General features: G+C 36.7%; 1 protein-coding gene across 1 annotated transcript in view; it reads left to right on the top strand.

Moving 5' to 3' along the window:
* DOCK9 (dedicator of cytokinesis 9) overlaps window positions 1-15934 on the top strand; it is a 101824-nt gene that overhangs the window by 51703 nt on the left and 34187 nt on the right. The window contains exons 28-35 of the mRNA XM_010006332.1: window positions 1254-1400; window positions 2114-2197; window positions 2858-2969; window positions 7717-7895; window positions 8681-8797; window positions 10219-10339; window positions 12424-12557; window positions 15538-15652. Of these exons, the coding sequence (XP_010004634.1) occupies window positions 1254-1400; window positions 2114-2197; window positions 2858-2969; window positions 7717-7895; window positions 8681-8797; window positions 10219-10339; window positions 12424-12557; window positions 15538-15652 (1009 nt within the window). The remainder of the gene's footprint in view (window positions 1-1253; window positions 1401-2113; window positions 2198-2857; window positions 2970-7716; window positions 7896-8680; window positions 8798-10218; window positions 10340-12423; window positions 12558-15537; window positions 15653-15934) is intronic.

Below are 15934 nucleotides of genomic sequence, written 5' to 3' on the forward strand. Positions count from 1 at the left end.
ATGTGATAAAAAAAGGCATTTCTGGGTACAGCAAAATTATAGCAAGAATTTTGTAGTGACTTAAAAAACAATTGGTGTCCAACGAAGACTGGACAGGATAACTGGCATATCCACCACCATAATTTTTAGTTATTTCATTTATGAGTACTGTTGGTATTTATACAGGGATCATTTTCAACCTTAATTTCTATTTTTAAAAATATTATTTTAAAAATAGAAGTAGATACCTTAGGGCACAATTCCAATGCAAAGAGAGCAAATTGTTTAGTAATCAATTTATGCAGGGCTTTGACAATGACTTTCTCTGCCTAGGAGTGTTACATTCCATATAGTTCAAAAAACTTATTTGTATAACAAATATTCAGAGCACTTAGAGTTTTGAGTTCAATTTTCAGAAAGAACAGACCTAATGACTGTACAGTTAAGAGTTTTTTCAGCATCAGCTTCTTCAGCCTCATGCCACCCATCATTAAGTCCCTTCAGACAAAAGACAGAATCTTTATTAATGATTGTAAACTGTAGAGAAATAGAGGCTTCACAGTGGTAAAAAAACTAAATAAAAAGAGGAAATCTTTTGAATTAATTGGCAATCTACCTAAAAGCAAGAGGAAACAGTCGTTATTGTAGAGACTTAAAAACACTGAGAGTAAGATTTTGAAGCCTGGAAGAGCAGAGATTTTAAGTCGCTGATGACCTAGAGAAAGAAAGAGAAACATGGGTGAGAATTCTCACTGTGGTAAAAGTCAAAGGAGTTATTAAAAACAGTTGCAGAACAACAAAAACTGGCTTTTCTTCAAGACATCAAAGAAAGTCTGATACGTAGTTACTACATGTCAACCATCTGGTGTCTGCTTTGGAAAGGAAAATAGAGAAAATAAAAGGATCCCATTTATTCTTACCTTTTGTCATCAGGTTTATTGTAGTATAGAAAAATATTAATGCATTGTACTTACAAACTGTAATGCTTTTGCTTTTGTCATCAAAGACTACCTTGCTTGAATTTTAATAATAGATGCTAGTGCATGTTGTATTATTTCCTTTTTATCAACTGCTCTTTTTCCCGTTCTCAGTCTAAAAACTTCACGAAAGTCTTCAATTTAAATAAAACATTATTTGAAATGGTAAATCAGAAAATTTTAAAACTTTGTCTCCCCTCTTGCTGTCAGGTTATCTATATCTTATCTAAAGTAAGTTTTCTGATATATGTCCGTGTTGAAAACCAGATTAAATGTTATGTCTGAATTTGTTTCTAGTTGTTGCGAAACCAGAGATTTCCAGCTTCCTTTCATCATGCTGTGGAAACAGTTGTTAATATGCTAATGCCACACATCACTCAGAAGTACAGAGACAATCCAGAGGCTTCAAAAAATGCAAATCATAGCCTTGCTGCCTTCATAAAAGTAAGTACACAAGTGGCTTGAGCTCTGTGGTTACTTTTTGAAGTATACAGCTTCTTTGTGGATTTAAAAGAATGTTAAAGCCAATTCATATAAAACTGAATATGCATAACACTTTATAATTTCATGTCCTAGTTAAAATGTATTGAATTATAATTTGCATCTTCTGTAGTCAAGAAGGTACTTGTTCAAATATTTGATTTTTGGAGGGAGATTTTAAATTAATTTATTGAAAATATATTTTTATTTTGTTCCCCCCCCATCCTCAAATGTCACCTAGGTTATGTTATGTTAAGTAGCATCTACAAAAGCTTCATATGTTGAGCAGGGATTTATTTGCATTTATTTTATGCAGACAAGCTTTCAGTGTCTTTCCTTTAACAGCCAGTAAGATCCAGTAGGGAGAAAAAAGAATGGGAAATACATTTGTAGATCAGGTTGCTAGGGGCATGTTATATTTGGTTTTGTCATGATAGACTTCCTATCTTCAAACTGCTTTTTATTTGCAGTTAGTTTACATTTTGTTCTCTGAGGCAAAATTTGGCATTAATTTATGTGTATGTATATTGAATTAGCTTGGTTTATAATTTTTTATATTAAAACTGAAATATCAATAATGTGTTTATAAAATAAACTTGTTAAAGATAGAAATACAACTACTCAGCACTGAGACAGTAGTAAATCAATTCTGTCTTGGTTTTTCTTGCTTTCCCCAGAGGTGTTTTACTTTCATGGACAGAGGATTTGTTTTCAAGCAAATCAATAACTACATCAGCTGCTTTGCCCCAGGAGATCCAAAGGTACTCAGTGTTTTTAAACAAACTATTTTTACAAGTTGCTTGTTCTTGATTGATGTGGATTGAGTTCTGCATTAAGGTTTCAAACTTATTTTCAGGTATACTCAAGCATGTTACTTAGTCAGCACTGTCACTGTGATGTGCCTAGAGCATCTTTTCCCCATCAAATCACATTTTCATAGTTTGATTCCCATCTTCAGGTGCAGTTTTTACCACCCATGAGTGTGTATATTGCAGAAGTGTGTGGGGTGTATGGGGGTGCAATATTAAGCAGAAATTTTTAGTGTGAATGTGAGGAAGGCTAATGTTGGAAGAGTTGATGCCTGGTAAGCTTCTGTACATTTACTGTAGTGATGAAAGCATGTACCAGACGTCAAAATAATTTCTATTGAGTCCAAACTTTTCTTACATTAATACATGATATGCTAATAAACTTAAATAACTTTGGACAAAGGGAACAGTAAATAAAACTACATCCAATTATCAAGTGTGAATACTCCTAAAATTATTTTATACTGACATATGGAACTTCCAAAGGTCTATATCCCTCATACAGCAGGACTTGAGAGAAGTCACTCATTTGTGTTAGCAAACTGTTTTTAATGTGTTGCTCAAATCACTGCATCAGTTGTTTAACTTATACTTCAAAATTATTTTTTGCAGACTCTCTTTGAATTCAAATTTGAATTTCTCCGTGTAGTCTGTAATCATGAGCACTACATACCTTTGAATCTACCAATGCCATTTGGAAAAGGCAGAGTTCAGAGATACCAAGGTAAATAACTCCAAAGAATTATGTGGTATACTTCTTAGATGTTGCCTTTTATTATTAGACATGTAGACTGTGTAACTTCAGGTCTATGATGGGGTCAAACCTTTTAATAGAGCCTGTAGTGATAGGACAAGGGGTAGTGCTTTTACACTAGAAGACAGTATATTTAGACTAGGTATTAGGAAGAATTATTTTACAATGGGGGTGGAGAAACACTGGGCCAGGTTGCCCAGAGAGGTGGTAGAAGCCCCATCCCTGGAAACATTCAAGGTCAGGTGGGATGGGGCTCTGAGTAACCTGATGTAGTTGAAGATGTCCCTGCAGAGGGATTGGACTTGGATGACCTTTCAAGGTCCCTTCCAACCTAAACCATTCTATGATTCTGTATGTATGAAGCCTCTAAAATATTAGATGAAAGCCTAAAGTTGTAATCCCTTCATTTAAACTCAAGTAGTTTAAGTAGCAGAGTATTCTTTGAAACTATTTAGTCATTGAAAGATATGGTCTTGACTCCCTTTTCTGCTATGATTAAGTTTGGATTTTTTAAAATGAGTCAGCTTTTAACTCACTAGCTGCAGAAACCTAAGAATCTAGATTCTTCTGAAGTGCAGCCCTCAAACATATAGACTGTACCTCAGCTACAAACATGATGAGGGTGCACTCCATCTCCTCTTCTAAGTTGTTGTGTCATGGTTTGACTCAGGATCAACAACAATGCTCTTGATCACCTCCCACCCAGGTAGGGAAGGAAACTTTAATTAAACACTAATGACATCAGAAAATATATACCATTATATACAAATGTGTTCAGGTATGTGCAAAACCCTATAGCCCCCCCCCACCCCCAGCAACTCCCACAGCACTCTCCTGAGCTGGAACAGTCCCGAAGAATCCCGGAGCTGCCGCTAGAGAAAGTGGAGAGTGATGAGGGTCAGGAGAGCTCGAGTCTGGAGGTCTGTGGTGATGGATGGACGGAGTCCTCCCCAGACGCCAGCCATGGATGGAAGAAAAGGGAAGAAAAAAAAGGAAGGAAGTTGTCTTCTGTCATCTCTGACCTTCCTCTGAGCTTATTCCACGGAATGGAATATCTCCAGCCAGTTTTGCTGTCTGTCTAACTCAGCCTCCTATGAGGGGGTCACAGATCTCCCCATAGTGTCTGAGCCGGCAGAGTGAAAGTGCAACCTTGAAGTCCCAGCAATTAGAAAAACATTCCAACATTTGTTATCAGTTCACTAACTGAAACATTTACTGCTAGTTAAAAGAGAGCTTACTGAAAGAAAAATAACAAACAGTAAAAGGTAAAGTTGCTTCATCATGTCTCAAGGCAGGACACATTGATGGAGCAGTAGGAAGTAAGATAGACCCTGGGAAACTCCTCTTGTAGCTAGTCTTAAAATACAGTACAAATCGTTAATCACCAGCCTTGGAGTCAAGTGATCCACATACTTTGCATATGTAGTGTCTATTCACTTAGACTGTAATGTCCCAGTTTGGATACAATGATTCTGTGAGAGACCTTGTGGACATCTGCTATTCTCCCCTTACCCACAGACTTAGTGAGTTCACTATAGAAGACAGGTTATCAAAGAATGGTTTATACCCTGACTAAATCAATCCTGGCCATTGCCGCTCACACTCATCTCCTTTGCTTACCCAAACATAGCTTCCACGAGGACTTGCTCCATGACTTTTCCAGGGACAAAAGTGAGATCTTTAATTTCCAGGATTATTTTTGCTCTGTGTTGAAGCTGTATGCAATGTCTACCTTTCTTCAGTCATTGCGAGGTCCTGGTTATGGGGGACCTCTGATCACTGTGACTTAACACATGTGATAGTGAGTGGTCTTCTAGTGATAAGTCTCTCAGCATTGCCTCTGGTGCTGTGGATGTGCATAACTGGAGGTTTCTTGAGAGACCTCTGACCCAATCCTCATCCACTACTGATAATTCTTTCTTGAAGGTAGTCTGTAGAGTCTTAAGGCCTGAGAACCATGGCAGTGAAGGGGTAAGGTAATGAAGATACAAAGCACTTCAGCATTACCCAAGTCCGCCATCTCTAAATCACATCCCATTCAGCAAATATCCCATGTTTTCTTTATTTAGGCTTTTAATGCTAACGCAGTGGTAAAAGCTTTTCCTGTTGCCATTGATGTCCATTACGAGTTTCAAGTTTTGAATTTCCTGGCACTATTCCTGCATACTTGATGAGTGCTTCTCTATTCCATTTTTGTAGCTTGTTTTTGCTTCTACCTCATATGCACCTTTTTATTTTGCTCTGGAGCTCAGTCATGAATGCCCTGTTTAGCCCTGCTGGGCTCCTGGTGCTTCATACCTTGTGCCAAAAGAAATAGCATGTTAGCTATTATATTTGTGACTGTGAAGATGTTCCTAATTTCTTCCAGGCATTGAAATATAGCAGAGATCCATAAGCAGAGATGAGGAAGATGCTTTTACAAGTAAACCTGTCTAACATTTTTACTTTATTCCGTGATTCCATTAATGTGCTCTAGGCAATCCTGCTTTTAGCAGGGGAGTTGGACTAGATGATCTCTAGAGGTCCCTTCCAACTCTGATAATCCTGTGATTCCACTACTTTTGTAGATTATTTTTTTCTGAAATACTTATTCAGTTGACTGCTGGCTTACTAAATTTGTCTAATTAAAGCTTTCAACAAGATACCAAAACAAGATTTAAGAGTAAGGGCTGGAGAGCTGCATAGAGCTTGTGTTGTCTTTGGCTTTTGCAGCCTTCAGGAGTGTCTTGGATAATAACACTGCTGAATTCTTTCCACAGAAAAGGGATTATGAATTTTTGTTTCAATGGTCCTAAGAGAAGAGCAAAACTAGAGAAAGTAGCATTTCTCTTTACACCATGAAGAACAGTGTAAATGCTGCTCCCTGGTGAACTAGGAGTTTGGCCAGGAAAGAAGACTTTTATCAGAAGTGTTTCTGGCTGTGTTTTGCTATCTCCAGCAATAGAGATCTTAGGCAATGCAGTTGGCTCTTCTGTGCATTACAGGAAGGCTTGTCGATCATCAGTGCAGTTTTATCTATGTTTTTTTCTGACTCAGTGGATTCCCATTACTGGGAGAGTACTTAAAAAAATTGAAGTACTTTGAAATTAGTGTCTGTTTTTTGACTACTTTTCTAAGCAATGAAAGTGAAAACAAGAAACTTCTGGAACACCTCTTCAGTTTAAAATTTTAAAGTTACATACATTGTAATAAATAAGATCCTCAAGCTGAAGTTTCTCTTAAGCTGTCATATAATTGCTACATAAATGAAACGGATTGTATTATTACACAAAAAGTGCTTCTGAAGGGGAGTAGTTTTACTTTGCAGTATCAGATGTGCCACGTTTTTTGTGTCTATGTTTCTATAGAATGTCTATGTATCTCTGTATGGGGCTTAGTATAGATTTGCAGTTAGTTACTACTAGATATGAAATATTTTAAGGAAAAAAAATTGTATTGCAATGGTTTAAGTACAAATGTTTGAATAAAATGTTCTTTCATTCCAATTCTGTTGCAATTACTGTTGAATATATGAATTCTTCTTCAAAAAGAAAGGCATTGATTATAGCCAAAAAATTGCCTATTATAATGCAGGTGTAATTTCCATAGATTCATATAAATTATTTTTTTTCCTTTTGTGTTCTGATATATCAAGAAAACATTGCTGAATTTGGATATGTGTGATGCAAATGCAGTTTCTTCATTATACTTCACCACATGCTACAGATTTTTGGGAGCATTTTCTTAGATAATATCAATTAGCCAAGATCATAGTTGTTAGCAGGCTTTATAGTATATATTCATAATAGTTACATGTGTAAGATAAGTGAAGGAACTTAAAACTGCAGTAGAGATATTTAAAACTTCTTAATCCATGATTTGTCTGCAGTCCTTCAAATTTACTAACCTTGGACTGAACTATAGACCAGAAATTAAATTCTCCTTCTATCACACAAATGAATTCCTGAAAGAGAGAATGTGCACAACCTTTGTGTAGTGTGTGTGTTTTCAGTGCCTGAATATTGATGTAAAATTTGAGTTTCAAGCTAAAAGATGCTGGTCCAGGTAAATTTAGTAGGAACACTTTTAAATATTAGGCAATATTTTAAGTAATTTTTTTTAATGATATATTTAGATTTCTCCTGCTTCTCTCAACTGAACACAGAGTCATAGAATCATCAAGGTTGGAAAAGACCTTCAATATCATCAAGTCCAACTGTCTGCCCTACAACCCCTGATCACTAAACCATGTCCCGAAACACCACGCCTACCTGTTTTTTGAACATCTCCAGGGACAGAGCCTCCACCACCTCCCTGAGCAGCCTGTTCCAATGCCTCACCACTCTTTCTGTGAAGAAATTTTTCTTAATATCCAATCTGAACCTCCCCTGGTGCAACTTGACCCCATTTCCTCTTGTCCTGTTGCTGGTCACTAGGGAGAAGAGGCCAACACCCACCTCACTGCAACTTCCTTTCAAGTAGTTGTTGAGCGCAGCAATGAGGTCTTCTCTCAGCCTCATCTCAACATATACATCAGCACTGTCTGTTTAATGAATACCTTATTATGCAGTGAATTTGGCTTATGGCTGTATGAATAACTGATTAGATATGTTGTGTGTGTATATATATATATATGAATTGCTCAATAACATTGGAAGCATTTCAGTTCAGCCAAGTCAATTGATAAATTGATTTAAATAATACTGTTCCTCACATAGAACTTGACCTTTCCTTCTAGACCTTCACCTGGACTACTCATTAACCGACGAGTTCTGTAAAAATCACTTCTTGGTGGGACTGCTTCTAAGGGAGGTGGGAAATGCATTACAAGAGTTCAGAGATGTGCGGCAGATTGCGATTAGTGTGCTCAAGAATTTGATGATAAAGCATTCTTTTGATGATAGATATGCTTCCAGGGTAAGTCAATTGCTATGTTAAGTAGTAGAAAATAATAAAGATTAACTCTGCACACATACAGAAAGTTTTTTCTGTTGCCAAAGTACTATTAATTTGCACCAATGCTATTTCTGTTCAGGCTGTGGTGGAAATATAAAAAGAGGAACAAAATCAATCTACATTCCATATTTTTACCAAATGAATTCATAAAGCAACTTTTTAAATTATTACATGTGTTTATTACATTTTAGCACAGGATAATCTTAACTGCTAGTCTTAAAGTAATCAGATTTTTATAGACTGTTCCTAAAGCCCTTGTTTTCATTAAACATTACCTCTTAATATTTGGCATCTGTCCTTCTATCATCTATTATTTGTAAAATGTTTGTAAGAAAACTACAAGGCATGGTGGTAAATTTTGAGTTGTTTTTAATTTTCCTGAACTTTTTTTAACATCAGGTGTGCTGGGAAGAAGCTGTAAAATTTTAATGGAAGATGTAATTAATTAATTTATCCAGCTACTATAATATTCGTTTACTTGGTTAGTCTTCTCTAAAATCACATTAGTTTGGGGTTTTTTCTGCATTGTATTGAAACAGTAAATATAATGTACTGACCTTCAGTAAATTTGAATAAAATACAGTGATGATCTTTGCATTTTGCCATTTATGAACTTCAGAATATGGACTCTGGCAAATGCGTATCAAATGCTCTTTTATTGTAATTTAGAAGTGAATAGTTTGGGGAAAAAATCCACTGGTGATGAAAAATTCTATCTGTAATGTGTTGATGAACTGTTTATTTAGAGCCATCAAGCAAGAATAGCCACGATGTATTTGCCGCTGTTTGGACTGCTCATAGAAAATGTTCAGCGAATCAATGTTAAAGATGTGTCTCCGTTTCCTGTTAACCCTTCCAGCAATGTGAGTGGCAATTTTTATTTGATATTCTGTATTGTTTTAATCATAATTTATTGGTAACATGTATCTGAAACAATGAATACTTCTGGCAAACAAAGAATTTGATAAGCTACAGAATTCCCGGAGTTTATTCTCTTTGGTTTTTAGAAGATTGAGAGCTTAGTTAACCTTCCATGGTTTTGGCTGCAGTTTCTCTGGTCCACCTAAGTTATGCCTAACATGGTAACTGGCTACTTATAGGTAACAGTGCCTGAACTGATTTACTTGAATCTCTGAAAATTTTTGGAGAATGCTAGGCCAGACAGATTGCCACAGCATCATTCTAATGCCATGTGTTTGCACTGCCATATAATAACTTGCTTATTTTTAATCTCTGGTGTGTGTACCTATATTCCAATACAACTGTAGGCCGTACAGGATTTGCCCTACTGTATCTTTTTGAGTGCTCTACAAAGAGTGGGCAAAGCAGCTGAGGGAACAGTGCGTTTGAAATGAAAAATATCCATTCATAAATTTCTGCAATTTAATGATCTTGCTCTTGTATCTGTTACCCAGTTTTGATAATGCTTTCTGTGAGAGAAGATTTATTTAAATTATCTCTGTTTTTTAATCTAAAAAGACACTTCCCTTTAGTCTGCCTGCCAGTCTGTATACACAGTTTGTTTCTGTTGTAGATCGTGGCATTGGAGGCATTTGCACATGCAAGAAAATACTCCTCCCGATATCTAACACATAGACAATTAGTTATGTTTGCGAAAATCCCAACAAACTGAGTAGTTCCTGTTTAGTAGAAAAGATACTGTATTGGTAGTAGATTTTTTTGAAACATGTTCTTCCAGTTATGTCCAATACTGAAATAAATAGACCATTAAAAAAAAAAAAGTTAATTTTCTGGAAATTAAAGAACCGTTTAATCTTAAATGAGTGTACTTTTGGAAAATGTGAAGTGCAAGAGAACTACAGGGAAAGGAATTCAAATGGAATTTGTAATGGTAAATGTAATGTGATAGTTGCATACAATTGTTGAGTCAAAGCTTTTGTTATTGAAGTATTTTAGTTTTGTCTGTATCTTGCTCTGTTCCACTGTATTAAGAAAAAAATTAACAGTACCCTTCCAATAAGAGGAATGTTTGGATGTTTCAAATAAGAGTAATGTGGGTCTTCTGAAAGTACTGTTTTATAGACTTTAAAATTCGATGGAATACTAATTTCTTCAGTGCTTCCCAAAGCATCTTAAATCTTAGGCTATCCCAAGCTTGTGCAAATACCTGAAAAACTCGTTCCATACTTTTCAGCATATTTAATAAAATAAAAATTTAAGAAAGAAATATGCAATAAATACTGCTCTAGGAGATAAAGTGTGTCATGGTTACTAAGACCGTAATGTTGAAAAGCAATCACATTTTCCTTTCTTTTCCAAACAGAGTGCAAAGGATGATGCACTTAGTTTGCCAACTGCAAGTCAGCTGGTAACACCACAAAAATCAGGAAACACATTGGATAACAGCCTTCCTAAAGATCTATTTGGTGTTATCTCTGGCATTGGTAAGCACATAAAAAAATAACAAAATAATTTTTAAAATAACCATTTTTCTTTTTCATTTTTTACCACAAATGATTGGTCTGTGTCCAACCTTGGTTGCTTTCTGCATATGTACTTGAATGTTACTGCTTCTTTCATTCACACAGCCCTAACGCAAACGAATGTTCAGAATGGGCTGTAATTCACAGTCTGTAAAAGAGATCTTTTGGAACCTTTTTTAAAAGCTATTTCCTGGAGACAGCTGCTTTTTTTCCCCATCAGAGGGGATAGTGCTTGTCAGGCTGAAGAGAAACAGAAGACAAAACTTTACTTAGTCACTTATGGCAAGACTGCAGTTGTAAGTTATGTTAGAGACCAGCTTCTAAGCAGAATGCTGCTTGGACACATCTTTGGGCATCCTCCTGCTTGTCATCTTGGGGACAGACTTCTTAGTAAGGCCTGCAGTGGTAGGACAAGGGGTAGTGCTTTTAAACTAGAAGACAGTATATTTAGACTAGATATAAGGAAGAAATTTTTTCCAGTAAGAGTGGAGAGACACTGGGCCAAGTTGCATAGAGAGGTGGTGGAAGCCCTGTCCCTGGAAACATTCAAGGCCAGGTTGGATGGGGCTCTGAATAACCTGATCTAGCTGAAAATGTCCCTGCTCACTGCAGGTGAGGTCAGACAAGAGAGCCATTAAATGTCCCTTCCAACTCAAATGATTCTGTGATTCTTAGTGTGTTTTTCTGTTTGTTATCTGCTGTAACTAGTTGTATCACTGGCTAGTCAATTTTTAAAAAATCATATTAAAGATGAGGAAGGGAACTTTTTAAAATGTACATATTTCTTCATCTAAGAAAGATATTGGAGGTGTCTGACTAGTGGAGTCCCTCAGGGGTCGGTACTGGGACTGGTGTTGTTCAACATCTTCATCAACGACCTGGATGAGGGTATAGAATGTACCCTCAGCAAGTTTGCTGATGACACTAAGCTGGGAGGAGTGGCTGACACACCAGAAGGCTGTGCTGCCATTCAGAGAGACTTAGATAGGTTGGAGAATTGGGCGGGGAGAAACATGATGAAATTCAACAAGGGGAAGTGCAGAGTTTTACATTTGGGGAAGAACAACACCATGTCCCAGTACAGGTTGGGGGCTGAACTGCTGGAGAGTAGTGTAGGTGAAAGAGACCTGGGGGTCCTGGTAGACAGGAGGATGACCATGAGCCAGCAATGTGCCCTTGTGGCCAAGAAGGCCAATGGCATCCTGGGGTGCATTAGAAAGGGTGTGGTTAGTCGGTCAAGAGAGGTTCTCCTCCCCCTCTATTCTGCATTGGTGAGGCCACATCTGGAGTATTGTGTCCAGTTCTGGGCCCCTCAGTTCAAGAAGGACAGGGAACTGCTTGAAAGAGTCCAGCGCAGAGCTACAAAGATGATAAAGGGAGTGGAACATCCCCCTTATGAGGAAAGGCTGAGGGAGCTGGGTCTCTTTAGCTTGGAGAAAAAGAGACTGAGGGGTGACCTCATCAATGTTTATAAATATGTAAGGGGTGAGTGTCAGGGAGATGAAGTTAGGCTTTTCTCAGTGATGTCTAGTGATAGGACAAGGGGGAATGGGTGCAAATTGGAGCATAGAAGGTTCAAGGTGAATATCCAAAAAAATTTTTTTACTGTGAGAGTGACAGAGCACTGGAACAGACTGCCCAGGGAGGTTGTGGAGTCTCCTTCACTGGAGACATTCAAAACCCACCTGGACACGTTCCTGTGTGATGTGCTCTAGGTGACCCTGCTCTGGCAGGGAGGTTGGATTAGGTGATCTTTCCAGGTCCCTTCCAACCCCTAGGATTCTATGATAAGTGTGTATGCATTGTTACATATGTGTTATACACGTGCGTATGTAATTGTACCTAAGTTTGTGTGTATGTACATACCTAATTACTTTGAAACTATAGAATTAGTTTGTCTCATTAAAAGTAACTAAATGGAGTTAACTGTTTGCCTTCTAAAAAGTTATACACATGTATGCTTGTTTAAAAAGTCTGACTAAACTATGGAGTGACTTTTTTCAGTATACATATAGCTTGAGACTTTTATATTTTTGGTTTTTTAGCTTCCCCATACACTGTGTCAACTCCAAATATTAACAGTGTGAGGAATGCTGACTCAAGGGGCTCTCTTATAAGTACAGACTCAGGAAACAGTCTCCCAGAAAGACACAGTGAGAAGAGCAATTCCCTCGACAAGGTAAAACCAAACCAATAAACCTTAGTGTTTTCCTAAAACTCTATCTTAATTGTCATAGGAATTAACTTCTGTAATCTCCACTGGGAATGGGCTTTCTACAATAACTGTAGAGCAGTGTTTTGTGTAAGAATTCATTTGCAAAATAGTTACCATAAGAAGTATTTTTGTGTTGCATTTATTAAGTTGTTTTGTATAAAATACAAACATTTTCAGTATAGAAACATAAGAAAGCAGCTGTTTTTTCCTTTGCTAGAGAAAAGCACAAGGTGAAGTGTACTGAATTTTACTCAGGGGAGCTGAGTTGTTAGGACAGCTGCTTTGATTTTGTGGAGACCTTCATTCCATCCCGTTCTATATACAATATATGTAGCATTTATAGAATGCTTAAAAACACAGTTGTTATGCTTTTTATAGGTGATTTCTTGTATGTTAGTTTGATTTTTCTAATTAATTGCACTTTAAACCTGTTAGAAATCAGGATCTGTGGCTGCAGTAGCCATGAGGTATTCATTCAGTCATGTCTTTCTAGAGCTTGTGTTGATATTGATTACATTTCATTTTCTTAGCTCTTGTTGTGCAAGTCACAACATGTTAACTTTTTCCCCTTGACTCTGACATGCCTTCGTGTGGCAGAGACAGAAGCTTCTCAGAAGGCACTCTGCTCATGTTATGCGCCTTAATGGAGGAGAAGAAGAAAATTTTCACCCTGCAAAGAAAAACCGTGTTACTATGGATTTTTCACTTCTGACAATTCCTGCTTTGCCAGAGAAAATTTTGCATGCAGCTTTCTCTCTTCAGTTACAAGAAGTATTTGGTTTTTTGTGCTTGTTATAGTTAAGCTTCTGAGTGAAGTGTGTGGTCAGTAGTTTTGCCACTTCTTTGCAACAGTTGAATCTCAGGACAAATATGTACAGTGTAACCATGTAAACTGCCCTTAAATGCCAAACCTGGAATAATAGTAAATGTACATAATTCAATTTAAGCATAAAAATCAATCAGCTTAAATATCAGCAGAATCTGAGTCCTGGAGTCTTTAATAGAAAGAGAACTAAAAAGTCTTCTTTGACATTGACCAAGTAAACAAAGAAATATTCTGTGCATACGCTGTTGCTAAATGGCAATGCTGTCATCTCTTACTTAGTTGTTATGTTGTTAATTACTAATTTGTAGTGTTTTCATAAAGTAAAAAGGTTTTCAAAGGAGTCAGTATCCTTTGAAAATTCTAATCCAGTCTGCCAATTTAGGTAGTACAGGATTTATATTTTGCATGCTGTTAATATTTTCCCCAAACGATAATTAGTTGTGCCTTCTTATTTGCTGCTTTTCAAACTTTCTTTCTAGTAGACCGGTTGTTCAGTGCACGTTATGTTTTGATTTTTGCTTATTGCTTGATATCGTTACTGAAGACCCATTTTTGTTCTAATTTCCTTTCAGAATAACCTCTAGAACTATAGTTTTGGAGTCAGAATTGACTGTGAAATTACCATATTCTGCTTTAATATGTGCATACTTTATAAGTTATTGACATGATTTTAAATTAAGCTTGAGAGTACCTGTAGTCCTAGTTTCATCCATGTGCTTGTTCAGCTATTTTAGAAGGAATACTGGACAGTATCCAGAAGTCTAGGATACTTAAATTCTGTTTCTGCTCTGCCACTCATTAATTGCCTCCTCTATTTCAGCATCCATAAAGCACATCCTTGTTCACCAAAGATATATCAACGATAATAAGTTGGTGAGGTCTTTAGAATCTGCAATGATCAGCCTTATATAGGTGTCCATCTCCTCCTAAATTAGATTAACATATGGCTAGTGTTAATCATAGTTTCTCACTCAGTTTCACTGTGCATCCATTCAGTATGTGACAGATTGACACAGGGTTTTTTTAGGACAGCAGTTCTTTCCTTTTTCACGGAATGCACTAAGGGCTCAGCAGTCAGTTGATGTGTGTGCTGTGAAATGTTCCTTCATGGATTAGCAAGTCTTGTGCTTTCAGCAAGGACTCTTCCTGCAAGGGTTGTTCTACCCTTGATGTATTGGCACTTCCTGCTTTGTAAAACCAAGTCCTTTCTCCCCTGAGTCTGTTTTTATCTTTATTTTTTCCTAATTTTGACATGAAAGTTTTCTTCCAACACTGGTTCTTAAAAAGGTCATGGAGCCAAGATGATTCAACTTTCTTACAGAAACCAAAGAGTTGCACAGATATAATAAATCTGAGGCAAAAGCCTCAGGCTGAGGGTTTGTAACACTTGATGGTGTGGAAATTATTTTTTTACAGATACATCTTTGCCTAAAGTTCAGTTTGTATATATTCTCACAGTTTTATTTTTTACTTGTATGTTACACATTTTGAAAGATCAGTTATGGGGTTTTTTCTTAGTGAAGAGACTTTAGCATTGAGCATTGCTGATTAACTACACACAAGTGCGTAGGGATTGTATAAACATAAGAAGCAGGGAGAAAGAATATTTAGTTTATTTTTTTTAGGCAAGTACTAGTTACTTATCCGTAGAATGCATATTGCTGCCATTCATGTGTGGGTTTTTTTGCATCTTTAAATGAAAATAATTTTGTGGAGGCAGGTCTGTCCACAGTTCAACATAGTCTCTTCAAAAGTCAAGGAGTATGTATGTATGTATCACCTAACAGTAGCATTTATTTTTAAAGTATTTAATCTATGCAGAAGGGGCATGCCTGATTTCTACAATGTGGCTATCAATGTATAATTAACTTGATTAATAACCACTGTTAGGTAACTTTTCCTCTTACTCCTCCCTTGGGGGGAAGGAAATAAAAATAGAGAGGCTTAATTTGGTATACTTCATGTGTCTAATGTGTTTCAGTGATCTGTCTATACATGAAACATTTTTGTCTCCATTTTGAGATCCTTTTTCAGTTGCAGGAATTAATAAGGCAATTTAAAACAGTTTGTTATCAGTTTAAGAACTCTTCAACCAAAACGTGTCTGTTTTCTTTTCAGAACCAACAAAGCAGCACATTAGGAAGTTCTGTAGTTCGATATGACAAACTTGACCAAGCAGAGATCAAAAGTCTGCTCATGTGTTTCCTTCACATTCTGAGAAGTATGTCAGAAGGTAGGTAATGCCACCTATTTTTCATAAATTAAAAAAAATCTTTGGGATTTATGCCTGTGATTTTAATACTTTTTCAAAATCAGCAGAATATTTCAAGTGTAGGTGCTATGTTGTGCTATGTTTTACAAATACATGTGATCCAAGTAATCACTGTAAGCATTTCAGAAACCTTGTAAATGTTGAACAGCCATTATTGCTTCAAACTATCAGGCTAACTAAAGGTCTTGGTAAGAAATGGAATATTTGTGTCTGATTATACAGTCCAGTTCAAAAAAAGGAGGT

The sequence above is a fragment of the Chaetura pelagica genome, unplaced genomic scaffold (assembly GCF_000747805.2).
Source record: "Chaetura pelagica isolate M959 unplaced genomic scaffold, ChaPel_1.0 scaffold29, whole genome shotgun sequence".
NCBI classification, from domain to species: Eukaryota; Metazoa; Chordata; class Aves; order Apodiformes; family Apodidae; genus Chaetura; species Chaetura pelagica.